The following is a 27948-nucleotide window of genomic DNA, read 5'->3' as shown; positions in this document are numbered from 1 at the left end:
TGGACACAAATTCTCAAACTCATACAGTGAGGATCATTAATCACTTGCTCAGAAATAGATTTCAGTTGCTGATCCTCCTTGGTTACTTCAGATTGTGTTTTTTTAATTCTCAAAAATAAAACTAAACCTTGAGTTCTGTTTTATTTTCTACTTTTATATCATAATATTCTGATTACAAACAAATACAACCACTATAAACAAAGAAATGATATAAGATTATCAAAGCTATTCTTTTGGTATTTAAAGGAATAGCTATCTCATAAATGGATGAAGACACCACTCACTCATGAAACTAGACATCATCACAGACATCCATGTCAGGGACTAAAATAGAGAAAATGTGGAGTTTTTGTTTTATATGATGCCTGTGATGAAAACCATTGGATTGATCATAAGTGTCCCATTCTGGGTCACAGTATGCAGTCTCCATATTTGAGCAGTCAGACAATTGTTTTCCCTAGTTGACTGAAACCAGATACAAGGTAGAGAGTTCTCAGGCAACACAGAGAAATCCCATCATTTAGCAACTGTTCAGACTCTTCTAAGAATCAACAGTGCAATTTCTCAAAGACAAATACCCATGCATACATGTGGACACCATAAATCAAATACATGAGAGATGGTAGCCTGAGTGGACAGTTGGTGCCATTCACCCTGGGGTTTTCCTAACACGTGAACAGTTCAGAAACACTCCTGGAATCCATCAAAGATATTTCTATCATGAATGGAATTAGAATTTTGGCTTATGGGGAGGGTACAGAAATGTAAAATGATTGACTCTGTCCATTGAAGCCCAAGTCTTTGAAGAATGACAGGGTCACCTGATTTCTACTTCTGTCCAATGGGCTCATAGGTATGGAGGATCAGCAGTCTTCCTTTCAACATTCTAAATTTCTTATACAAATTTTTTTAATGACATGGTGACAGGTCATCTATAGAGCCAAAGGATGGTCCCTAATCATGCAGCCAAGAGCCACTGACAAAGCAGCAACCCAGAAGGCAGCCAAGGGCTAACGCAGTTAGAGAGATTCTGACTTCCACAATCCTCTTCAGGAAATACAGGCTGGCCAACCCTGACTACATAGTTTCCTTAATACTACACAGAGGCTCAATGTATAAACACAGTGTGACTACCATAAAATGATCACACCTCTCCTTATTTGTGAGTGACTGTGATATCTCTTGTTATAGGCTACCTTTATAAGAGGGCTGCTTTAAAATCCCAGCTAGTCAGAGGCAGGCCCTTCCTGATCTCAGTTCCTTAGCAAATGGTCCAAAGGGCCAGCTTGACAGTGAGCTGGCATCGTCTGAGGAATGTGCAAACCATGCCTGCATCTGCCCCAGGACACTAGCCCAGTGTCTGGGCATTTCAGCAGTTGTTCTGAGGGCTCAGAATGCTTATCCCCATAAGCAGCTGAGCTGCCTCCTGTTTCAGGAGCAGAGCAGAGGAATGTCGTGGAAGAGACCCAGGCCTCCGGCCACCCAGATTAGAGAGTTTTGTGCTGAGGTCCCTATATGGTTGTGTTAGAGTGAACGGCCAGCTCCAGCCTGTCTCTGCTCCTTGTTTGGGAAGCAAGTGGGAGGGGATCAGACTAAGGGGCTATATAACCCTTGAGCATTCAGCTTCCCGGGACACCACCCACCCAGAGTAGAGAAGCCCAGCCAGTCACCATCAGGGTAAGTGGCACCAGCCCAGGGGTGGGACTGAGATTCCACAGGCTCTTTTATTGCCCAGTGTAACCAGACATTGTCTGTGGGACTCCGGATGACTCGCATGTTCTGCATTTTTGAATGAAGATTTATACTATTAAAATGATTGTAGCTTTTGAGCTTGCATGATTTTACATTCCAATTGAGTTAAAATGAAGCTAGGTTTAGTGGGGAAGGCGATGGAGATGGACTGAAATTCTGTTCATGCACGTCATCCGTAAAATCTGTTTCTAGTAAACCAACTGCTCAGACCCTGCAGCCTACTGCATCGGTGAAGTCTAGCTGTATTTGGTAAATTGTTCGTTTATTTCTACTTAGGCATTGGAAACTTGGATTTGTCTATGGCTCGTATTTAGTTTGGAGACTGTTCATCTGACTCTGTTTTAGGGTAAACTGAGGTAACTAATAGTGGATGTCAGGAGGGAACTGGGGCAGTTTCCAGCCCTCTGACTTTGGCTGAATGTATGCATTGTGTCTGGCTCTCCTTGGCTCTAACAGCTAGTGTCCCATGTTGGGAGTGTGTATCCTGTGAGTGTGCCAGTGTCCTTATTGCTCAGACCTGTGCCATTGCTCATTTGCAACAAAGCATAGTTTCTATGCTTTCTGCAGAGAAAGGAGGGAACGTCTCATCCAGGGGAGGGCTGATGTGCATTTCTCTGCCTCCAGTGTCCCTTGGCCTGGTAAGCAATGCCTCTGTGGAGCCAGCCTTGCCACCCCAGGCTAAACCCTGTAACTCAGGGCTCGGTAGCTGCAGCAGAGAAGGCAGTTTTCTCAATAAGATTCTCTTCCCATTTCGTGATTCATGACTAAATATGGCTTGCGTCTTGAGACTCCCAAGCTGGGAATGGTACTGTCCTTTCCTCCTCCCCTCCCTCCCCCTCCCTAACAATTCATTTTTGGCACGAGATGCACTCCACTGTGCTGCACCGAACTGCCTGACCCGGGTGCAGTTCCAAAAGCAGACGCTGAAGCCAGAGTGTTTTACCTAATTAGGAAATGCTCAGCTTCGAACTGAGTTACTCATTCAGGTTAGATAAGAGTTGTAAACCACAGCAGCAGTCCCTCTGGGAGCAAGCAGACTGCCTCTCTAGTGACAATGCTCCTTTCAGGATTATTAAGACAAATTTTCTGCACATTTTTTTGGTGAAATATAAACATATAAATACATCTTCACTGAATTTGTATAGTATTTTTCTGCATTTTTTGGGGGGGCCAGGCAGCTTATTTTTCTGAATATATTGAAGCAAAACTCCAAGTCATCTCTGTCCAACAAAAAGTTTAAGAGGTTTATCCTTCCCCATTTTGAGAGTGCTTCCTAGTTCTCCATGGCTTATCGCATTCGCAGCCCTGATGCTCAGTTGGGAAGCAGGCTTAGCGTATGTACAGACTCTGCTGGTCCCTTGCTGGGGCTGCCTCTGACAGTCACGCCGCTTCTGTCTGTATCTCCGTGTAGTTACAAACTATCTTCTGACCCCTCAACATCTACTAGAAAGGAAGCCAAATAGAATTCAGTGTCTGAAAGGAAAGGGAAAAGTGAGAAGAGGAAAGAACAGACCAGGGACAAATCCTGTTTTCTGTTCTTGGGAGGGGAACCCACACATTGAAGATTTTGTTCTAATCCTGAGGGCAGTGTTGAAAGAAAGAAAAGATCACAAATAAAACTTCTGGATGATGATAATAATCATATTATGATATCCATTTGCAAAGCTCTGAATACCTTCCAAACCTTCAAAAGTGCAAGCTTAAATGTCGGTTACTTAATATTTTATTTTAAAACCAAAGGAGTATATGCTCAATTAACTAAGATATGCCAGAACTCAGAATAAAGACTTCTACAAAACCCAACACTTACTGCTTCAAAAGAACCCCAGTAAATACCTTGATGAGAATAAGTAAGCTTTTGCAACAAGCAAACAAACAAACAACAACAGCAATTAAAAAAAAACAAATTTTATTGTGGTCATATGATGTTACTTTCCCTAAATTATTAGTCTTAAGTAAGAATAGCTGTTAGCATACTGTTGGATTTTCAGTTTAACAGTGATTTTAATTAATGAAGAAATACTATAACTCCTACAACTTCAAACATCTTCTTGGAAAAGTCCAATTCATGTTGTTATATTAGACCAGCTCTTGTTGGCCTCAAATTTGTGATCCACCTGCCTCAGCCTCCCAAGTGCTAGGATTTCAGGTGTGCATCATCACACATAGCTTTGATTCATGTTTAATGTCTCCTCAAGTATACAAATCTTTAGAGCCAAAATAATTCTCTTTTAAACATTTAAAAATGAGACATTTTAACATTTTCAAAATGTCATATACTGTCCATTCCTCAAAATCTACCTTTTTGGAAAAGAAAATTAACTTACATTTAGAAGAAAAAAAATGTGAGCTTTGTTTGATATAGACAAATGCAATTGGATAGTTCTTTAACATGTGCTAAATATCGTGTCCCTGTGGAAATCTGTTCTCCTACTCTGGAACTCCCATCTCTGCAGTTCATTCACTCATTCCATGCTCTGGCCAGCTTGAGAGTGTCATGAGAGCCTGTGACACACCACTTGTTGTGCTGAGGGCCTGTGGTGTTAACCTGGGAGTCTGCGGTGGAGCTCATCAAAGGCTTTACAGCCTAGTGAAAGCATTTCAAGATAAAGAATGTGTTGGCTGAGATTTGGGGAGAGCCTCCAGCTAAAATAACACAAGAGGGCCAAGAACCCTGTCTGTGGGTGGGAGTGATGGTGAGCTCTGATGCTTCCTCTGGTACTGCAGGGACGGCTTCCTCCCTGTCTCTGCAGAACCCCGTGAAGCTGCTCCAGCTATGTGTGAAGAAGAGGACAGCACCGCCCTGGTGTGTGACAATGGTTCCGGGCTCTGTAAAGCTGGCTTCGCTGGCGATGACGCTCCCAGGGCCGTTTTCCCATCCATCGTGGGACGTCCCAGACATCAGGTGAGCCAAATTCTCACTGAACACAGAGAGAACAGGACTACAGGCTAGATATCTCTCTGTGTCTACATGTATCCAATGGCCATCAGGTGCCTTCTGCCCAGGGTTTACACAACCTTGTGAAAAATGTATCTGTGATAGGCTGAGATGTAAACTAGTGGTGCAAGGCTCTCTCTCTCGCTCTCTCTCTCTCTCTCTCTCTCTCTCTCTCTCTCTCCCTCTGTCTCCATATTGGTGATGATTGATGCCCAGGAATAAATGTCAATTTCACATATCAAGCATAAAGATTATCTGGCAGATTATATATACATACATATATTTACCATATATTGTACACATATGCATATAACATATATTTATTGTATATTGATTGTACATATATGCATATAACATATATAATATGTAATGGTAGACTATATATAATAATATATATAATTATGATACACTACAAATTCTGTCATTTTCTCATGCACACTATCTAAATACAGCCACTGTGGCCATTGTCCTCACTGCAGTAACAACAGCAGCAGAAATCGTTGTAAGCTGCCCTTATGTACATCATCCCCACTTCTGGGAAAGAAATGGAGCAAAACTCAACCTCACAGAGTTTGGTTTTCGATGAAAGGCCACACTGTTACTAAGTGTACCTTTACATCCCGTTAGCTGTCAAAGAAATCACCAGTTCACACGTTTTGGGAAGAACTGACTTGTGGTTTGTTGAACCGTTTCAGGGAGTAATGGTGGGAATGGGGCAGAAAGACAGCTACGTGGGCGACGAGGCGCAGAGCAAAAGGGGGATCCTGACCTTGAAGTACCCGATAGAACACGGAATCATCACCAACTGGGACGACATGGAAAAGGTACCGAGAACTTGCTGCAGGCTGACTCTTCAGGGTGCAGAATTCCAAAGCCCCTGAGAATCAGAACCGCACGCTACAGCGTGGGGCTGCCATGGAAGATAGCCGGCTACCATTACTCAAATGCACTGTTATTTGGTATTGTTTAGCTTGGATTATTACTCACTGAAAAACACTTGACTGACTTCTTTTTGAAAATGAATTCCTTGGCCATTGGTGTTTATACACTGGTGGGAGACAGGTCTGTAGCCCTTTGCTAATGTGGGGATGACTTCTTTCCACATCTATTGGACTGTCCTCTGAGGACAGGCATCCCCAGAGCATCAGGTATCCAGAGCTAGAATTCTGGGAAGACCCTTAGCTAGCCCATTCTTGAATTTTTGTTGTTGTTGTTGTTGTTAATTTGCCCTGAGCAGTTTTCTTAATTTTCACAATTGAAAAGAGGAGACCACATTAGATTTGGCACATTCCTGAATGCCCCTGAATATATAAAAGTGCAATTGTGACTGGCAATTGTTTAAATGAATACTTTAACATTCTCTTTCTTTGTCATATTGAGTATGACTTTTGCTCCCAGACCATTGTGAAAGAGCCAATGGAAAGAAAAGTTAAATCTAAGGATTATGAAGATTGTTATTAGGCATTTTAGAAACACTAGTAACAAAAAAGCAAAAGTAACAATAAGAAAGGGAGATAATTTTTTAAGAGCAGCAGAATGTATTAAACCTGTTACATGTTTTTTATTTACCTATTTATTAGTTTTTTGTATCCTCCAAACCACATATACTCACCAACACATGCTCACACGTATCATTTAAAAATAAATCCTACACACAATGCTACTAAAATGTATTGTCAGTTATGTGTAAAACTTTTCTCTGCAAGGGCTGCCCATCCTTAGCTTTAGTTAATCTGATTGTGGACTTGGCGCAATTGCAGCTTGTGCCCTGAAGGTGGCAGCACAGAGCCGACAGCATGGCAGCATGGATGATCAGGCTATGATCGGTATAATGAAAGAGAGTATTGGAATGGAAAACAAAACAAAACAGACAAAAACCAAACCTGCCTTCCTGGCATTTAAATTCAGAGCATATTCTGGAGAAAAGGAGTGAAGGAAAGATTGGTGTTTTGTTTTTTTTTTTTTTTTTAAACCTTGTTTCAGGGTGACTGCAGGGTGTAACAGACGACGGACTGGGGTTTCTGAGCACTCTGCTTGTGTCTTTTCGTTTTATAGAGCAGAGTGTCTGTTCAATTGATTGTCTGTTTACAGGAATAAGGTGAAAGGATTAAGGAGCAGTTGCCCACTAATCTTTACTGTAATGATGATGATTTATGAAGATGGTTTTCCAAACTGCTCAGCCTCACCCTTTCTTCCTCTCACACCCTCACCTCCCCCTGCCCAGAAGGGACAGGACTTGCCAGGGTCCCTTTCTTTGCCGGAAACCACAAAACCATAAACAGGAAACTAGAATCATGACTAAGTCTTTAAAGTTGGTTTTACTTTTGTTAGTTTGCAAATTGTCATCAGCCACACTTGTTTACTCCTGGGTAAATCTCAAATTCCTAATGCTGGAGGACAACAACCCTTCTTTAAAAGGGGAATTATTTTAGCCCTTCCATAATAATGTGTCCTTCTTAACACCCAGAAATTAAAGAGATTGCTCAACTATAAAGCCAATGCACTTTTGTCCAAAATGCATTTATACAAACACACTACACGCAGGTGGGTGTGGGCTGTGGGGAGATGTCTAAGGTCTGGCATCTGCTCCTAAAATGGAGACCTTTTCCACACACCTGCACACACCTACACACACACACACACACACACACACACACACACACACACAAACACACACACACAGAGAGAGAGAGAGAGAGAGAGAGAGAGAGAGAGAGAGAGAGAGAGAGAGCCAAGAACAGTCTCTAAAAACATTAAATATGGCAATTAGGTTTTCAGGTGAGCCCCATTCATTTACATGTATAGCTATTTGTCCTTTTATTTATTATCCTAAATCAATTTCCCATGAATAAACTACAGGAAGGCATGAGTAAAGAAGATGTAGCTGATTAATGAATGACGCTATTCATTCTAGCCACTGGGCTGACTAGTTAGTTACTCCAGTCTTATTTTATGGAATTCACAAAAGAACCAGTGAAGCGCCTACTGTTCATTTTCTCCTTCAGTTACCAGTGGTGAGACTGGAGGTGAAAATGGATGGGAACTTGCTGGCTTACACAAACAGAAAGTGGCCCAGCTGTGGTCTGAATCTTCATTTGACTACAGAGCCTGTATCCTTGACCACTACACCCTCCTGCCACACAGACCTGGTTTTGCTTAGTCACTCAATGGATGTGCAGCCTTGTGTGTGCTGTTCACACCGTCTGGGCCTCCGGGTGCGCATCTACACAGATTCAGATCTACACATTTCGTCTGATGCCGGTTTTGTCCTGCACATTCTGGTCCCTTCCCAGGCTCCCCAGTGCCCCACAGCCGCACACCACTCTGTGTCTCTTTCCCCTGCCCTCTAGATCTGGCACCACTCCTTCTACAATGAGCTTCGTGTGGCCCCTGAGGAGCACCCCACCCTGCTGACGGAGGCACCACTGAACCCCAAGGCCAACCGGGAGAAAATGACCCAGGTAAACACTTGCTCTGGAATGCCACACTGCTGGATTTGGAGTAAGTTAATTAGAGTAAGACCACAACATGTCGACAGAAGGCCCTAATGGGCAGTTCACCCAGACTGTCCACCTGGAGACCCCAGTGGCCAGGGATCGTAATAGTGCTCACCTTCTTACTGCACAAAGACTAGACCATTTTCCCTCCAAGGGCAAGAAAAAAGTTGAGAGGTTTAATTAAAAAGGGAACATATCTAGGGTGAGAAACCTCCAATAAGTCATTTCAAAATGCAGTATAATATAGTGGGAACTGAATCTGTCACTGAAAGTCACTTAGTTTCTGAGAACCCCAACTGCTTTGTTGGTTGGGAACCTTAATACTGTTATTTTCAAGGAAGAGATATGCAGACTAATGATGCAAAGATGATATGTGAGTATCACGGCATGTGGCATAATAAATATCCAACAACTAGTAGCGATTACTGCCACTGTTGTCTGTGACACTTAAGACCCTACAGCAAGAGACCGTCCAGTGAACTAGCTACAGAGAGTTCTGGTGTGGAGGAGCTGTCAAATGATAACATCAACTGCTCTGGGAACCACTCTATCTCAGAAGAAATGATACTTCTAGTAACAACTATCATCTTGTGAGTTGTGTTGAGGTGGAGAAATGACCAAAAACTATGGGTTTCTAGCAAACATCAGACATTTCTTCAGGTTTATGCATTGGAGAGTGATGTCAAAATGGAGGCTGGGGACATCTTCTGATGTAGGAGGAGCCTAGGGAGTTCTGGTTTTAATCTTGTCCCTAACCTGCTTGGACTAATGGATTGCATTTATATGTAGCCTTCTATTCCATGATATAGGTCCTATATGCCAAGATCATACATAGCATCTCCCACCCTAGCCGTGGGGACCTGATTCCAGGGCTGGTGTTTACTCAAAACTGCATAGACATGGAAAAGATTAAGCTGAACCTGAGACAGATCACACATCAGGGTTATTCGCAGCCAGTCTAAGCACTGGGCTTTCCTTTATGCCCTTGGATATTCTCTTGTCTTTTTCTTTTTGTCTTTGATGTAGTCAATGACTCTTAGACTCTCTCTGAGAGCTCACTTAGTCCAAAACCCTTTTCCCTTTACATGTGAGAAATAAGGAAAAAAAAAAAAACACCATAGTGAACCCCATCACATCCAATTCAGGACCAAGACTAGAGTCTGCAGCTAGCCACTCCTCACCTCACCAGGTCTCTGTTCATGCCGCTGGCTCCTTTCCTCTCCTGTCAGGTCACCAGTGTGAAGGTCCTGTCGCTTGCCTCCTTCATTTATCTTTTTCATGGGACCAGGTCTGCGTTGGCCTTCCTTCCTCTGTTCTTATGTGTCTGAAGGGTCTGCATCAGGCAAGGGGTATGTGTTTTGTGAGACTGACCGCATCATCTACTTAACCCTTTGGATTCTTTTGCAGATCATGTTTGAGACCTTCAATGTCCCTGCCATGTATGTGGCTATTCAGGCTGTGCTGTCCCTGTATGCCTCTGGACGTACAACTGGTAGGTAGCCAGGGGAGGGAACCTTAGTCAAATGACTCCACCAAAAAAGGTGAGATTTGATGGTTACAACCTCTGGGTTGTGACGGATAAGAAGTGAATTAGAACAGACAGAGATGGTCCCCACTCCACCCCCCAAAAATTTCTTTTTTCAAAACCATCCCTGGACCCCACTTCTTTCGCAAGACCTTTCCAAAGGTTTCCCTCTTCCTCTTCCCGTCTCCCCCAAGCAATCTCTCGTTTTATCTCTCTCATCAAACACATATATGAGGCTTAGGAATTAGTGCTCCCCACAGTCTTTGGTGTACTAGAAGAGCACACCAGCCGATGCGGCGACTTATGCCATGCTCACTGATCCCCCCAGGTATTGTGCTGGACTCTGGAGACGGTGTTACTCACAACGTCCCCATCTATGAGGGCTATGCCCTGCCCCATGCCATCATGCGTCTGGACTTGGCTGGCCGAGATCTCACCGACTACCTCATGAAGATCCTGACTGAACGTGGCTATTCCTTCGTGACTACTGGTGAGGCCCAGGGGAGGTCAAGGGAAGAGGATGGAAGACAGCGTGTTGCTCACAATTTCTTAGTGGAAGGAGTGCTGCCACTCAAAAGGGGTCATGGAGCCAGAGAGACGGCTCAGCTGGTAAAACCATTAAAACCATTTGGTGTGCAAGTATGACAACCAGAGGTTGTCACTGAAGCCACAGTGAAAGGAAAGACCGGACAAGAGTTACCTTCTGTCATCCACACATGTGCACCTGAGTGGGTGCATACACACACACACACACACACACACACACACACACACACACACGTAATGATAATAACTGAAATTAAAAAATAAATTAACAAAAGATCTGCTGAGTTCACAACTTAAGCAACAGTAGAGCCTGTCGCCAATGCACAGAGAAAAGCAAAGCTTTTCTTGCTTTGTGACTGTAAAGTTACTACAGTTTCTTTGAGAGTGTCTGTAGACTCGGTAGGGCAAGTTGGAATAAACATCCATTTGTCTGTACGCTGCTAAAGATCAAATCCAAGGTGTTGCATTTGCCAGCCAAGCACTCTACCATGGAGCTATACCACAGAGCTACTTGGATATTTTTTAATTTCTGCATTTATAAATAGAAAGGAAAGTGTAAGGATAGAGAGGTGTGGCTGGCAATCTTTGAGACATCTAACAGGACTTGAGTCCCAACTGGTTACTCTCTGGCCATGTAATCTTAGACACTAACTGACCTTGCTAAGCTGTAGCCCCTTTATCTGTAAAATGGGCCCAGTCACGGAAGCTGCCTCCTGTGACTCTATGAGTATGGAATACCACCATGCCTGTAGAATGCTCTGCCAGGAGTAAGCGCTCAATATCATCTGTTTTTAGCACAGATCTAACAGGCAGTTAGATATATACGTGTGTGTGTGTGTGTGTGTGTGTGTGTGTGTGTGTGTGTGTGTTGCATCAAAGCTGGTGCCACTCACACTTTCTTGACAAAAGGCCAGTGCTTGGACACACAGAACTACTATATGCCCTCAGTGACCCTGTCTCCAATTGCCTAAATCCTTACAAATTGGGAACTGCCCAAGTTTTAGGTTTCTGGACGTACTTGGAGCCAATTCTGGGCTCCATGCTTGAACCCTGACAAACATTACAATCTTCTTTTCCAATATGCTTTTGAATTAACTCTATACTTTCCCCCAAACACCACCCAAAGATTCCCAGGAATCAGGTGGAACTAGTACCTTGGAATCTTATGGCACAGGAAACTGGGTAGTGGGCAGCCATCTTTTCCCTATTTCTCTCCTTATGTGCCACCGGAACTGGAGCTGTCCTGAGCTAGCCTCTGCTTTATTTCGAAAAGTGAAGAACGTATCAAAGATAGAGCCACTACCTTTCTGGGAAGGAAAGCAAAGATCTCTGAGTCATTTTGAAAACTCGGAGTCTTCTGAGGAGCTGGTTCAGCAGAAGAGTGACATGAGCGGATAGGCTTTTGCCCCTCTGCAAACCCTAACGTGCACCCTGTTTGCATGTGTTTGACAGCTGAGCGTGAGATTGTCCGTGACATCAAGGAGAAGCTGTGCTACGTAGCTCTGGACTTTGAAAATGAGATGGCCACTGCTGCCTCCTCTTCTTCCCTGGAGAAGAGCTATGAACTGCCCGATGGGCAGGTGATCACCATTGGGAATGAACGCTTCCGCTGCCCCGAGACCCTCTTCCAGCCATCTTTTATCGGTAGGCACTGGGGAGCAGAGTCTCCCTGTTCTGTACCCAGCCAGCCCTGGCTACCAGTACCCATTGGCAGGTAGAAATGAACCAGGGCTTCAGAAACAGAAGCAGTTCTACAGCAGGGTAAGTGCCACATAGTCAAAACGAGAGGACTCCAGGGAGCCAAGAAAGGACCTGAGTGCCTCGGAAGGAAAGCTCTCTTAAGTCGCGGTCAGGATCAATGTGTTCTCAGCATATAATGCAAAAGATGAACGTTATCCATGTTTAGGGTGTAGTGGAGCACAGGGATGGTTGGGGAAGAAGAACTGAGTGCTGCTACAAGTCTGGGAATGGGGAAGGGGAGGGGCACAACCAGAGGGTACCTATCTCACACTGGCACGGTAGAGTCACAGAGGCTTTTGCAAAGAGATCCTCTTTGGAGGCTGGGGAACCTGAGCTTGAGACTTTGTTCTATTCCCAGGATTTTGAGAATGTCACTTACCCTGAGACTCAGTTTCCTCCTACTAGGATAGCTGGAAGATTTGTAGCAAAGTTGTACAGCGCCCTCACCCCAGTGCCTGTTCAAAACAAACATTCAACAATTTGCTATTGTCAGTAATGAGCAAATAGGTGGTGGTGTTACTATTATAACTAGATGACAGGGCTAAGAAGGATGAGGGGGCCACCTAGAGGTTTATTACAAAAAAAAAACATGCATCAGAAATCAACAAGGAAATCAGCCACACAAGCCCACTCCCCCACCCCCACTGCCAAATGTCTGTACAAAGAGTGCATAAAAAGCATCTCGGTAGCTGGGCGTGGTAGTTCATGCCTTTGATCCCAGTGCTAGAGAGGCAAAAGCAAGAGGATCTCTAAGGGTTTGAGGCCAACCTGTTCTATAGCAAGTTCCAGGCCAGTTAAGGAAACATAGGGAGACCAGTGTTAAAAAACAAAAAACAAAAAAGCAAACAACAACAACAAAAAACCTTTACCTAAGTAGGAGAGACCCTTTTCTGATGACTCCATCATTCCACCTTGGGTGCAAAATAACATCGGGGGAGAAATGGGAGTGTTTTGATCAATGGCTCTGGCCCTCCCCTTTACGGAGCATCTGAAGGCCTAGCCCCTCATTCAAGCCATGTATAGTAGAATCTCTACTGAGACAATGGTGTTAGCATGTTGTAACCTCACCCCGGAAGTGGTACAGCTGAGCCTCCTCATTAGATAGGAGGCAGAAGGGCATGGAGCAAGCATAACAAGGCCCTTTGGCCTCTTGGATGGTAGTTTCTAGTTCCTGATGCCTGCCAGCCTCACCCAGATTAGGCAGTCGTGCCGACATGGTTATTCGTGCTCAACCCAAGTTTTCCCCCAGCACCCAAGGTCCATGGCTTGTGTCTCTTTTCCAGGCATGGAGTCGGCTGGTATCCATGAAACCACCTACAACAGCATCATGAAGTGTGATATCGACATCAGGAAGGACCTCTATGCTAACAACGTCCTCTCTGGCGGCACCACCATGTACCCGGGCATCGCCGACCGGATGCAGAAGGAGATCACGGCTCTGGCACCCAGCACCATGAAGATCAAGGTACCACAGGGAGACCCTGTGATTCGCGAAGGGGGAGGGGCAGTTCTAGAGCAGCCACCAACATGTGAGTGAGGCAGCCTAAAAGGTTTTCTGTTGTTTCCAAGGGCTGAGGCGGGAGTGGTTTAGACTTAGACACATGCTCAGAGAAAGCCTTTCCAGAGGACTGCGTGGGGAGATGGAGCATTGCTTCCTGGAGGGCGCCTGCGCCTTTGAAGCCTGTCTGACCAGCTGGAATCCCGCTCCTGCCTATGGCTGAGCGTGCTGCGGAACCTACTTAGTTGGAGTTTGCAAACAGGCAGGCTGCGCGCCATGGGACTTAGACAAAGCCTCAGTTCTCCAAACTTTCCTTCTTAAATGGAAATGGATGTGAAACCTGGGGGCCCGGTATGGTCAGAGAGCACAGAGAGCCGATAAAACTGGGGGCGCCGAGATGACCTGTTCACAGAACGAGCCTGAATAATGTCAGGAAGTGTCTGTACGGTCTGCGCCCCTTTCTGGAAACCTGAAATTATCACCAACCGCCCCCCCCAGCCCCGCCCACCGTGGGAAAAGAAAAATGTGTAGCGTCAAAACAAAACTCCTGTGGGGACCAGTTTTAAAATTAAACCTGATACTGACACAGCCATTGGTGACCATTACTGACAGTCCCCTGAGCCTGTTTCTTTGTATGTAACAGGAGAATCATTGGACACCTACCCTTCAAATTTGTTATAGGAGTCAAATAAGCTGGTACCTGTAAAGCACAGGGCCGATACAGTGAGAGCTCAGTGAATGAGGAAAAAAACTGAATGTTGAAGCAGAGCTTGTGGGCAGACAGAAAGAAAACCTGTGACCAGCGTTTCAGTACGCTTTGTTCACTAGCGCGTCCACTGCTAGCTGGGCAACTAAGACTCCAGTACAATTTGATGTCTCTTACCTCTGTGTTTGAGTGGCTGTGGCATATCACACCCTGGCCCGATGCTCTGCACTCTGCCTAAGCCATTAGCTCAACAAAACCAAAACAACAAAAGAGTGAGCATGTCCAGTTTGCACTCTGAGTAAAGCCAGTCCTTGCAGGGGAACACTTGGACAGGGGACTCGGGGCCTCTGTGTTGGACGGTGCATCTGGTTGGGATTTCAGAAAGCAGTGGCCAGTTTAGTCAGGTGAAAGAACACTTTGGAGGAAATTTCTGGAACAATTACAACATCTCATTAGGACTTCTACAGAAAGGGCAGGTCCTGCTGAGCTCTTAGGCACAGCTCCTGGAATCTCTTCCGGAGACACTGGCCGGGCTTTTATGCAGAGGCCCCACATGACCTAAGGCCAGTTGGGGTTTGCTCAATGAAGGGGTAGAGGAATAGAGATGGTTTGGCATAGATTGCATGAAAAAAAAAAAAAATGAACGGGCTCACTGGGGAATCCCTATGCCCCGGCTTGAGAAGAACGCCCATGTTTTCCAGGAAGGGCCAGCATGAGGCACTTTCTGCTGGTGCTGACACTCTCCTTTCTTATCCTGACAGATCATTGCCCCTCCAGAGCGCAAGTACTCCGTCTGGATCGGCGGCTCCATCCTGGCGTCTCTATCTACCTTCCAGCAGATGTGGATCAGCAAACAGGAATACGATGAAGCTGGTCCCTCCATCGTCCACCGCAAATGCTTCTAAGTCACCAACCTGCTCCGTCTCTAGCACGTGACTGTGAATGTTTCGTGGATTAGCGCCTTCCGTTCCTTTCTAAATCATTCCTGCCCAAAGCTTTGACTTGTTACTCGTGTTTTTAAATAAATCAGACATGTGCTACCCTTAACTTCTAGCTCTGGCCTATCATCAACACTGTGAATCGGTTGTTTCGGTTAGGTGGGACTCATTTATATAGGGTGGCTCCCTCTAGTGGTCAAGAAAAAAAATGAGACTATTAGAATTCCCTGGCAATAGCTAAAAATCACTTCAACTGGGGAAGCCCCCCTTAAATGATGTAAACAGGATGCATTTGAAAGTGCATAGGACCTGTATATATTACATATAAGAATATATACTAGTGCCAGCAGGAAAAATCTACACTGATTTCACGACTGAGTGACTCTTACTTTATACATACAATGGTAGTCTGATAGGAGAAAGGTGAAAACAAAAATCTTACATCTATCTAAAATTTGGCAGGCAATTGGCCGGGCGTTGGTGGCACACGATCCCAGCACTCAGGAGGCAGTGCCAGGCGGATCTCTGTGAGTTCGAGGCCAGCCTGGGCTACCAAGTGAGCTCCAGGAAAGGTGCAAAGCTATACAGAGAAATCCTGTCTCGAAAAACAAAAACAAACAAACAAACAAACCAAAACAAAACAAAACAAAACAAAATTTGGCAGGCAATATGGTTTTATTAAAATTACATCTTTCGTATTAAACCATACACCTATGCATGAATATGCATGTGTGGTTTTTAATTCGCACCAAGTCTTGTATATTATTTGACTTTAATGTACTTCAAACCTTGTGTATTTAAGAAGGTGTAATTGTTGAGTTTGTTTTTGAAAAGAACATACTTTGTAAAACCCTGAGAAACTTCTTTAGAAGTCTCATAATGCACCTGGATCATCTTTTCCTCTTCCTTTGACCAACATCTCTCTGAAAAAAACTGCAGCGGGTGTATTTACACTAAAAGGAAGGAAAAAATGGCAGTACTTCCCAAGGACTAGGCATGTCGCTCATCGTGCATAGGCTTGTCACACGTCACCACTATCTTTTCTTTAAAACTATGTGCAGATAGTGTCACCATCAGTCATCAGATGAGGAGACCAAGGGTGTCCCAGACAGTAGTTACTTTGAGGGGGAGCTACTCACTTCAACAATTCCTCTCTATCAGCTTGAGCAGTACAAGGATTTAAAAAAAACAATACCAGACATTGGCACTGGAGAGTTGGCTCTGTGTTTAAGAATGCTTGTTGGTCTTGCAGGGAACCCTGGTTTCAATTCCTAGCACCCACATGGTGGCTTCCAACCAGCTGGCTGTGACCTAAGTCCCAGAGGACCCAAAGCTCCCTTCTGACCTTTGTTGGCACCAGGCACACACATGATACTTAGATATACATGCAGGCAAAACATTCACACACATAAAAATAAAATAAATACATCTAAACAAAATTTTACAAATAGACATATTGTTATTTGCAGCACAATTTATTTCTGAGGATATTATTTGGGTACATTAATAGGTAATAGATTGAACAGCATGTGACCTCCTTTGAGACACAGCAACCCAAAAAGGAAACTTCAAAATGTGCAAGAACAATAAATATCAAAGTTTTGGTCTAAAATATATAAATATAAAATATCAGTCACTTCTGGAAACATCATAAGAAATTCAGCAGCCACACGTATCTATGGCAGGTATCTGGTGAGGATGGTCTTGTGTTTGCAATATGTCACCTCAGATCCAACACAGTTGTTTTTATGTCTTTTACTAACACATGGCTGCATATCTAAAAAAGAAAAAAAAAAACAGTGTTACATAATAATGTTTAATGTGTGGTTTTCTTTAGGGAAGGTATATAGAGTCCTTAGTTAATTTTCTTCCTGAATTTTATAAATATTGCTGAATTGGGGAAGGGTAAACATAACATAAACATCTTTGAGAATAATTCATGCTGTCTATTCACACTGAACATCTGTGAAAATAACCCCTGCTGTTGAGCCAGGCATTGTGGTGCACATCTTTAAACACAGCTCTTAGGAGGCAGAGGCAGGTGGATCTCTCTGAGTTGAGAGTAGCCTGGTCTGTATAGGGAGTTCCAAGGCTACACAGAAAGACCCTGTCTCAATGATTAATAATATAATAATAATAATATAATAATAATAATAGTGACAGCAACAACATTTATCCATGATGTCTACTCACACTGAACAGCCTGGGGTCCTTGGTGTGAGGATGAAAGCCCTTCTTTTTACAACTGGAAACCTCAAGCATGCCTGCATTGGTGAGCCTGAAAATGCCAGTGCTAAATATGAAGATGAAAATAAACACAAAGTTAAAGCCCATCTGGGAAGACATAAACCCACACATTCCTCAGATGGGATGGAGGAAGAAATCACAAACCAGGAATTCCCAGTGACTCTCACAACTAGCCTTACCATGGCTACCATTAGATACATTGATCTCCAAGCACCCACAGGACCCAAAAGGGACAGGTAGTTGAACTGTTGAGACCCCATAGGAAAGGTCATACACACGTTCTCCACCCCAGCAGATAGGTCTAACTTCTGTAATGTTAGTGTTCCTTACATCAGTGATCAGGCAGGTGGCAGTGTTGGACACTGTGATAAACATATCAGAGAAATTCTCATCTAGTGTCCTTCACACCAACCTAGGACAGGCAAGGACGAAGGACGAAGCAGGATAAAGAAGTCGGATCACTGTGCTACGGCATCCTGCAGCTTGCAGGTAGAGTCAGGCTTCACACAACGTCTGTCTGATTTTTATGATTATAACTACTTATGAACTGGTCTCCAGAAAATGAAAAGCTGCTCCTGTATTAAAAGATCTGTAATAGGAGGCTAGAAGACTGAACTCCTTGGTTTGGAGTTAGAATGTTGTAGACAAGTGCCATATTATCTAGACTGTTTTTAGTTTCCTTCAAAACTATTCACTGCCCACCTTTGTGTGGATGACTATCACAGTTTTAGCAAATATTCTTAACAGGCCTTTTATTGATCCCAAAGTTATGAATGTCATCAGACAACATGTGATCCCTACAGCACAGTTTGCCCCCCTGCTTGCTGTAACCATTCTACATGCTGTTTCTGCCAACACATTTGGTAAATGGCTTGATTTATAACCAGCTTTGTTCTGTAAACAATAAAATCTAATGCAACCACTTCCACAGTGGCATATGTTGTTCAGGGTAACTTGAATCCACATTCCTGGGCCACGGCCACTTACATTTGGCTGCAGAATAAAGTCATTCTTCCCAAGATGAGAATGACTTGTGTTACTATAATAGCATTTGTATTCCCAAAGTAGGAAAGCTTTCGTGGTTACTGAGCAAGGCTGGTACATTTCATTCATAGAACACAGAACAGTAGAAATATGACTTCAAAATCAACTGGGATGGCAACACTGTTACATGTTATCATATAATATATGCTGACATATTACATGTTATAACAGAAGGGGAACTAGCAGGCTCACCTTTGAAAGGGCTTAAAACAACAATAGATTATGGAGCTACAGGAATATAGAAACTAGCCATACCCCATCTCTTGCCGAAGGCCCTCATATCCGTGCACCATAGAATGATGGACTTGGGGGCCCTCATCACACTTACTCTTTATGCTTTGGGGAACACACAATGGCAACAGCCTCCGGCAACATAAGCTGATAGGAACAGTGAGTGTGAAGATCCACACTGGACAGGAACGCAGTTTGCGTGGGGTGTGTCTACAAATGGGAAAAAAGACAGTCTCGTTACGGGAGCCCAGGCTTCGCTTAAAACCTTTCCAGTAATTTTCACTAAACAAACGCACATGAAATACATGTTTTGGGGAGGGCTGCTGAGGCGGCCAAGTGGGTAAAAGCGCTTGCCAAGCAAGCCTGATGACCTGGATCTGATCCCTGGAACCCACGGTGGGAGAAGAGAACTGACTCCCTGAAGTAGGTCCTCTGACTTCCTCATGTGTGCCATGGCATCTGCACACCTGTACTTACACACATCACACTATTACTACTACTACTACTAATAATAATAACAATACATAAATAAAAATTAATTAGGTAAGGCTGATAGAATCCTTCCATTTCTACCATGCTATTGCTTGTTTGGAATAACTATGACATAGAGACAATATTCCTATGAGTACATATGCTTCACTTGCTTTAAATAGATCCTCCATTAATTTAACGAGGTAACAATCTGACTATCTCAGTCTACATACAAGGATCTCCAGACTCAACAAGATGAAGCAGCATGGCCACAGAGATCAGAAACCTGGAGTCTTGTACACTTTTGTATTCTTACAGAACTAAATATAGCACATAAATGAGACTGTCTGTAGCTCTTTGTCCTTATAAACAGGAAGAGGAGGGTCTCCAAGTTGCTGAAGGTGTGTGATACTCATCAAGCTTAGCCACTGAAACTGCACAAAGAGAAAGGAGAACATAAATGAAATCCTGTCTACGCTAAACACTCAGCCTGCCATACAGCCACTCGCCCAGGAGTCTGTCTCACTGTTAAAATGCAAAGATTTAGTAGAGGGATGAGCAAGAGGGCTTGACATCTCTCCTCTGCCAGAGAACACCTTTTTTGAGTGAAACAGGTCTTTCTATGTCATGACAGAATGGGAGATGTGTTCTAAGGAACTACTGTGCTGTGGGGGCAGCAAGCAAGTTGTCACATAGAAAAGTTACTATGGCCATCAATTGACTTCAGAATGAATGCACGCATGTAAACATCTGAGTCCTTCATTTCTGCCTCCAAGAACCGTTTCTATGCTCAGGAGGACATCTCTCTCATGGGGGCATGGTACTCCCATTGCGAAGGAAAAGGATGGTGGTGGTGGTGGTGGCAGCAAATGGCATTTATTACAAAGAAACAAAGTCGTAGGCCAAAAATGAATCACTTTCCATGAATTATGACAGACCTCTCACTAAGGTGTGTGTTGTTATTATCCCTGTTCTGCAGATAAGGATAAATGATTGAGATAAACAGTGCAGCATCTTCTAGAAGTCAAGAGTCAATCAAACTAAGACATTTAAAATTCAACTCCAGGTCTGCCAGATCCATTCAGACTTTTTACCCGATGATGAGTTTCTATAGGAGATCTAGCCCTGGGATTGGCTGCGGTTATCGTGTGCTATAAAAACCAGCAAGACTTTGCCGAGCTTCAGAACTGTAACTAACAGCTGTGCATTTTCATTCCATCACAACAGCTTGATTCAGTAAAGTCAATTTAAATCCAAAGTCTTGGGAGTCTAGAATGATGGCAAGTCCATTATTTAAACAACTTAAATTCACTCCAGTGTACACAACAGATGTAGCACCTCTTAGGAAAACCTCTGATTCTAATTTGGGAATTGTTCATCAAGATGAACACAGACTGGCCTGCATATGCAATTTTAAAAACTACCACTTTTAGTTTGTTATAATTTCCTTGCTATGGCTTGTGTATGTGTGTGCATGCACATATGTGCGATATGGTGGTGTATGTACATGCTCATGTATACATGTGCATGTAGAGGCCAAAAGACAACATCAGGTGTATTCCTCTATTGCTCTCCACCTTATTTTTTGGGTCAGTTTTTCCTTTTGGACCTGGAGCTCACTAACTTGTCTAGGTTGGCTGGCTGGCTGGCAGTCGCCAATGATCTGCCTGTCTCTGTCTCCTCAGTTCTGGAACTCTAGGCTCATGTGGTAGCATCCAGCTCTTGAGGTAGGTACTGTGGTTCTGAATTCAGGTCCTCGTTTTTACATGGCAAGTACCTGTACCTACTGACCCATCTCCCGAGGCCTCTGTGCGATAGTTTCTTTTGCTGTAAAATGCATTCTAGATAAATTCTGTTAGGCTAAATAAAGACTTTAAAACAGCAATTTCCATCCAATAGTAAGGCATATTATTTATTATAAGTAAGCCAAATAAATGAGTAGAAAGTTTGTTTGGCAATACATTGAGGGTTGATTTATACTTTTTATAGGGCTTGCATAACTTATCTTTATTACTGATCACATCAAATCAGTGAGAGAACTCATTAGCTTCACTCAATGAGAGAACTTGAAAATAAGGAGTTGGCAGTCCTGATGAAGAGGACAAAGGGACTCAAAGGCCAAGCGGGAGTGATGTCTCCTCCACCCTCCTAAATTATCTTGTAATAACACTTTAGCAAGTGTGGGTATGCCCACACTGCTCCTACCCAGCACTTTTCTACAAACAAATAAAACGCTGACCAATCCCTGCTCATTCTTTAGGTCTATTGCAGGCACCCACTGTGCCTTGGAACTTTTGGCCTGCATCCCTCGCTAGTGAGATGACTTGCCTCTGTCTGCTATCATTAGAATGATGTTCCCTTGATATTCTGTAAAGGAACCTAATCAAAGAGACAGCAGTGGGAGGTGTGGCCTTCAGGAGGTGACCAATAGCACCCCCGAGTAAGGGCTTCAGGGTGAAGGGAGAGTTCTCTTGCTCTTCCTTCTTCCACCCTGAATGGACAGAGCAACGAGGTGTTGCTTTGGAAACAGAAAGCAGCTCTCACTGACACCAATGCCTTGATGTTTCTACCAGTCCCTAGAAGTGTAAGAATGAGACCTCTCTTTTTTATAAATTATCTAGTCTCAGATATTTTACTACAGGTGCATAAACAGACAAACACAGTGCCCCAGATGAGCTGTATACAATGGAATAGAAAGAAAAATCCCTTAGATAATTTGAACTATGAAAAATAGACCACTTTCATCAATAACAAGTCATCATTTTCTGAGCCTCTAGAAAATATTAAGAAATTCACTGGCATTATTTCATTTCTCATTCAGTATTAAATGAAGTCAATTATTATGGTTCCTACTTTGTGGATGGCGAAGCTGCTGTCACAGTTAACCTCACTTGCCAAAGTTCCTATCATGAACGCTTAGAGGAGCTGACATTTATTAAACAAATGTCTATATGATGTAGAAGCCTGGTTTCACATCTACAGTGGCCTGAGAGATGTTAGAACCCAACACTCTGACCCTAGCCATTTGTTCAACTCCCCAGCCATTTTATGTATACGCTTCTGCTCTATAGGGCAGGCAGGGCACTGAGTGTGTGGACCCCCTTTGGTATACACAAACACTGTTTAAAAGAAATGTCATCAGAAAAGGCTTTTGAGCTAATTTAGACCCACAGCAAAGGAAAGGAGACGATTACACAGTTAAGAATCTGGCTAAGTCTCTGTTAGATTATCTGATTCCATCCAAGAAAGACCTACTGTCATGTGGTCCCTTCGTTAACTCTGAGTGAAACAGAGAGGTATAGGATACTCCTTTTAAATCCAGATGTGACAGATTTATACAGAGCCCGTCACTGAACACACTGCTTTAACACTGTGATACTGATTACCTCCGGGAAAACATAAAAACAAGAAACTATTTAAATTCAGCTAAATCCCTGTATGAAAAAAACAACACACCACACAAAAATAAACCACAACACCAAAGGCCAAACGTACATGAATCCATCCCAGCGTGAGGAGACCATGTTGATCCTGGACACTGAATAACTCCTCTACATTCTCCACGTCGCAATAGTCTGGGCCCGCAGACTGTTTTGGCACGATCACATGGGTAATAGTGAATTCATTATGTGTCTAGAAAACAATTATCCCAAAGTAGTAACAAGTGTGACAGAAGAGACCTCTGAAGGGGATGTGGGATGCTTCGTTACTGGCTAGCGGACCTCACTGCTCGCACCACGCCTCTCACTAAAACACTGTCATAATGCCCCGACAGACTAGACCTACAAAGGAAAATGTCTTCACACAGCAAGGCCAGTTTCTGTGGAGGGACAGAGACTATTTTGGCAAATGTGTGGAGTTACTAAAAGGTACTCCTGTGAGTTGTAGGGATTGATGTCTTCTTTTTATCAACTATATGTAATCATGAAAGAATTAGGACTTTCCTCTAAGAGTCACCAGTGTTTTCCAAAATTAAAATAATATGGCTTTTATAGTTAAGTAGAATGAAGAAACACATCACTCCCCTTGGGGAAGAGGCACGCGTGGAAAAGAAGGGGTTTTGGTGTAAGATGAGGGAGGGTTTTAGATCACTGGACTGTGGGGTGGCGTCATCCCCTGGCCTTCCCATCCTTCTCTGGCACCCCAGCCCTCCAGCCTCAGGGCCTTCCTACCCCTTGAGCACTATTCCTTACACCTTGACTTGTAATCTGCCCTTTCTCTGAATATTCTCTTTAGAGTGTTTTATGGAGTTTCTGAAATTCTGGAGTTCATTTTTTAGAATGCTGAGTTCTTGAACAACGGCAGCTGTTTAAGGAGGTTCACGTGCATCAGGCTAATTTCATAATATGTACAGTCCCTCCCCCACATGCTTCTACCCCACTCTCCTTATCACAGGGAAGCCAGGGCTGCTGAAAGTCACCCACTGAGAGATGAAATAAGACCTTACCAGTTTGCCACACAGGATCCCACAGGTTTCTATTCCTCTTACTGTGTTAGATTCAGCCAGCAGCAGAAATTTATGGCAAAGATCTCTTGATAAAACCACACACCTCAGTCCTTCAACCACTAAATCTAAGACAGAAAGGAGAAACAGGATTAAAAAAAAAAAACAAGTCTTTCAGAATTGAGTTTTGGTCAGCCAATAAAGTACAAGTTTCGACACGGACACTATCAGATGCTTCACTTTCCATAGTTCATTAAAAACAAACAAAAACAAACAAACAAACCAACCACAACTCTTGAAAGTAAATGTTGGTTAGAAGGAGGGTAAACATGCAAATTATTTTATAAGAAAGTTCATAGAGAGCCAGCACTCTTACACAACTGCCCTCTGGAACAACTCTTGCATATGTATGTTTTCTTTCTGCCCATCACAAACACACCAATGAACCCACAGACCACAGTTCACATATCCTAAGACACAGGATGAATATCCCTTATTGTCTTTGTTATGTGTTACTTCTAGCTTAATGAACGCGAGAGATCAGTAAACAAAAGCATGTTCTTTCTGGAGACAGTTACCAGTAAAGTAAGTAGCATGCACAATGGCTGCCTACCATGACTCTTAAATAGGTGCCTCCTCTGCCAACGAGAATTGCTGCTCGATTTGGGAAACTTGCTAGAGATGATGACTGACAGTACTTAAAATTAACACCACTAACTGCTGGTGGAAACCCACATGGCTCACAGGTTATCTACTCATGAGACTGACACTCCATTGGTCCATGCTGATGCTAAACACTGCACGTAAGTATCTGGCTATTGAGCCAGGATCTCAGCAACTGATTTCTCAGTATCTTCTTTCGTGAGTCCCCAGTGTGTTTTCCGTTAAGATGTATGTGTGTCGCCGGGCGGTGGAGGCACACGCCTTTAATCCCAGCACTCTGGAGGCAGAGCCAAGCGGATCTCTGTGAGTTGGAGGCCAGCCTAGTCTACAGAGCAAGATTCAGGACAGGCTCCAAAATGACACAGAGAAACCCTATCTCGAAAAACAAAAACAAAAACAAAAGTATGTATGTCTTGAAGGAAAAAAAATGCTTTGACTTCTCATTCAAAATCTCTATCCAGTAACAAAATATGACTGCTGTGTAATCAGACAAGTTAGGTGGGTTGAATTTTAAAGTTAGATACAGTAAAAGATGATGTGCTTGGGTCCTACGTCACTTACTCTGAACAGCACTCAGAGTGGCCGCTGGCTTTAAGGCCCTGTTCACTGGAGGAGAGTGGTCAGCGAAATCACTGCCATCGCTTTTAAGAGGCTGATCTGCAAATACATTCCGTAGAGAGTTGTTCTGGTGGGTGGAAAAGCAGGACAGCCCGCTTCCGTCAGTCTGCTCAGACAGCACCGGGGTGTCTTGACCTCGCATCTGGCCCCGGGCCAACTCCTGCTTCTTGAGTTGATCTTCAAAAAACAGGAACTGTTCGGATTCCAGTTGCTGCTGGCGCATCTGAGCTATCCGCTTGCGCTCCGCCTCGATCAGTCTCTGATGTTCCAACTTTTTGAGAATTTCAGCTTTATATTTGTTCTGAGGAGGTGGTTGCCAGAAGAAAATGTTAGTTTCCAAGCCGAAAACACATGAGAAAGAGAGAGAACGAGAGATTGTTTCATAGTAAAACAAAAAAATAAACATCACAGCAAAAACACTGAATCTGATAGAGAAAGCAGTGTCTATATCCATCATATTTCACAAGAGCAGCACAGAAACCATGCTCTACCTTCCCCAGTGGTTCAAACACTGGATTATTAATATCTTGTCCTCCTGACCCCTCAGATGGCTTGGAACAAAGTATCTCGTCCCTTAAACAGCACTGCCCAATCTAGGAGCCACTTGCCAGGTGCTGCTACTTAAATTCAAAGAAACCGAGATGAAAGAAAACTAGCACTGCAGGTCTCAAGCACACTAGTCCCATTGGAAATACCCAGCAGCCTCCTGTGGCTGCTGTACCGGAAACGACAACTAGAGCAGCATGTTCATTGTTCGAAGTTCTTTTGCTTGGGGCTCCCAACAGCCTTTCTGCATTTGTCTACAGAATGCATCTTCTGGGCACACTTTATGGAGAAAGGGAATCACAGAGAAGTGGTTCCCAAAAGTGTTTCACATTTCTCCTATCAGTGTTTCTATTTCTTCTAATCAAATGTGTGTTAAAAATTAAGAATCCCTGGGGCTGGAGAGATGGCTCAGAGGTTAAGAGCACTGCTTGCTCTTCCAAAGGTCCTGAGTTCAATTCCCAGCAACCACATGGTGGCTCACAACCATCTGTAATGAGATCTGGTGTACTCTTCTGGCCTGTGGGGATACGTACAGACAGAACAATGTATACATAATAAATAAATAAATCTTTAAAAGAATCCCAACACCCAGTCTCAACAAAATATCTGGGCATTATTAGGGTAGAGGGATGCCAAGAGGTAGCAAGTTCCCAGACTGGTGTTGAAGGAAACCTAGTGGCGAGCTACTGAAAGGTGGGGAGACAAGTGGGGACTCAGTTTACACTAATGTTTTACACACGAGAATCACTCTGGGCCTTGTTAGCATCAGGAATTCTGATCTGGCACGGATTCTACACTTCTAACAAGCATCAAGGGAGGCTGGTGCTGCCCACGGTCAGGGCTTACAGGTAGGTTTAATCCTCTCCCCAGCCTTGGCTGCTGCCACTCTACCTCTCCAGAAATTTGCACATGGGGTTCAGCTGTGGGCTGTGGGGTACGACAGTGTGAGGCCACTGGTGTTACTGCAGCAGAACATGGCACAGCTGTCTGATTGCTCCTCCCAGGGAGACCCTGCAGGTACACATCCCTACTCCCTCCACAGCTGAGCTAAAATACTTCATGCCAGCCTTCCAGCTATGCCCCAGAAGCTCTGGGACTGTTAGCGGAGGTCGTGAGACTGAGGTGAAGTGAGAGGTGGTTAAGCTGGCAACCTCCAAAGCAGATGGTCACCCCGCCCCAAAGAAGCAAAGCAACACTTCTAATGATCTCGCAAGAGCTAAGAATTTGCATACGGAATCGGAGAACCCCACAGATTTATTGGTTTATCTGTCCTTTCAATGGCCTTCAGTCTCCTTCCACTGTGTAAGAAAAATCCAGAAACTAGCATCCATTGGAACTATGATTATGTTTCACCCACATGGTGAGCTGTTCTATCTTGATGAAATGTCGACTGTACTATTTAAATTCACATTTCCAAGGCCTACATAATTAGATACATCAAAAATCATGTTCTGTTTCTTTCTACTTTCTGCCGCTTCTGTTCATCTGGGGAAAAAATGTATCAGGCATCTGGCTCAAGGTTACGCTGGCACAACTTGGTCAGACACTCCACTTAAATGGCTGTAGGAAATCTATTTCCTAATGCATTGCTTTATTAGATGTTTTAGGAAATGATAATACCACATCCTTAAAGCATGTGCTTAATCTGGATATCTACATGAATCTTTTATTAGTTTCACATCATTACATCTTTAATTTTTAATTTAAATGTATATATTTCAGAAACTCATACAGAAATGATATTCAAAAACCATTTTCACACACACACACACACACACACACACACAGAGTGAAGAAATAAATGTGCCTATTGAACTTACTTTGCTTTGCAAATACTCTTGGTATTCTATGTTATATTTCCTTAGCAGGTCCTTTTTCAACTCATCTGTCCTTGGGAATGCAATCTCCTTCAGTTTCTTTAAAAATATATATATATATATAAATTAGTGGGATTTTCAGTATACTCTTTCAGAGCATCAGCTGAGAAATAAAAACAGCTAGGATGTATATTAGAAACCAAATTATAAGAAGCAAAGATAATCTCAGAAAAATAAATCTATTCTAGAATTCCAAAATACAGCTTTTAGCAATGAAAAAACTAAACTCTCTCTCTCTCTCTCTCTCTCTCCCTCTCTCTCTCTCTCTCTCTCTCTCTCTCTCTCTCTCTCTCTCTCTCTCACCGTGTGTGTGTGTGTGTGTGTGTGTCCCTTTGTAAGATCTCTATTGATTCCACTAGTTAGATAAGCATTTTTTTTTTTTTTTTTGGTTTTTCGAGACAGGGTTTCTCTGTGTAGCTTTGCGCCTTTCCTGGCACTCACTTGGTAGTCCAGGCTGGCCTCGAACTCACAGAGATCCGCCTGCCTCTGCCTCCCAAGTGCTGGGATTAAAGGCGTGCGCCACCACCGCCCGGCTAGATAAGCATTTTGTTTAAGAAGGTACCAATAGAATTTCATACTGCATTTGGAGATCATTTATCATTGGCATTACAAGGGAGATTAAAGTGTATGTAGTGGGTAGGGATTCCTACTCATATCAGATGTAAAA

The 27948-nt window shown here is 43.5% G+C and overlaps 2 protein-coding genes across 5 annotated transcripts in view; one reads left to right on the top strand and one right to left on the bottom strand.

Moving 5' to 3' along the window:
- Nucleotides 1–1535: 1535 nt before the first annotated feature.
- On the top strand, nt 1536–15249 carry Acta2 (actin alpha 2, smooth muscle). Of its 2 annotated transcripts, none has more exons than XM_006984013.4 (9): nt 1536–1677; nt 4506–4657; nt 5386–5514; nt 8041–8151; nt 9595–9679; nt 10041–10202; nt 11711–11902; nt 13282–13463; nt 14964–15249. In XM_006984013.4, exons 2-9 carry the CDS (start codon nt 4529–4531, stop codon nt 15105–15107), a joined length of 1134 nt encoding a protein of 377 aa, XP_006984075.1. In that variant the 5' UTR covers nt 1536–1677; nt 4506–4528; the 3' UTR covers nt 15108–15249. The 2 variants fall into 2 exon arrangements, with proteins under 2 accessions (XP_006984075.1, XP_042118709.1); XM_042262775.2 differs by having other exon boundaries at nt 1539–1677; nt 4480–4657.
- Nucleotides 15250–16594: 1345 nt separating this feature from the next.
- The window catches only part of Stambpl1 (STAM binding protein like 1), a 52790-nt gene continuing 41436 nt past the window's right edge, over nt 16595–27948 (bottom strand). For 2 of the 3 annotated variants that reach the window (XM_006984015.4, XM_016002529.3), the window contains exons 5-11: nt 27225–27320; nt 24802–25159; nt 23581–23705; nt 22629–22766; nt 18760–18872; nt 17334–17433; nt 16595–16917 (exon numbers count right to left, since the gene is read on the bottom strand). In XM_006984015.4, the coding sequence (XP_006984077.1) occupies nt 16861–16917; nt 17334–17433; nt 18760–18872; nt 22629–22766; nt 23581–23705; nt 24802–25159; nt 27225–27320 (987 nt within the window). In that variant the 3' untranslated portion in view covers nt 16595–16860. The remainder of the gene's footprint in view (nt 16918–17333; nt 17434–18759; nt 18873–22628; nt 22767–23580; nt 23706–24801; nt 25160–27224; nt 27321–27948) is intronic. The other variant, XM_042262768.2, reaches the window with a different exon arrangement.

This window comes from Peromyscus maniculatus, chromosome 1, assembly GCF_049852395.1.
Source record: "Peromyscus maniculatus bairdii isolate BWxNUB_F1_BW_parent chromosome 1, HU_Pman_BW_mat_3.1, whole genome shotgun sequence".
In the NCBI taxonomy this organism is placed as follows: domain Eukaryota; kingdom Metazoa; phylum Chordata; class Mammalia; order Rodentia; family Cricetidae; genus Peromyscus; species Peromyscus maniculatus.
This window is presented reverse-complemented; position numbering and strand designations above follow the sequence as displayed.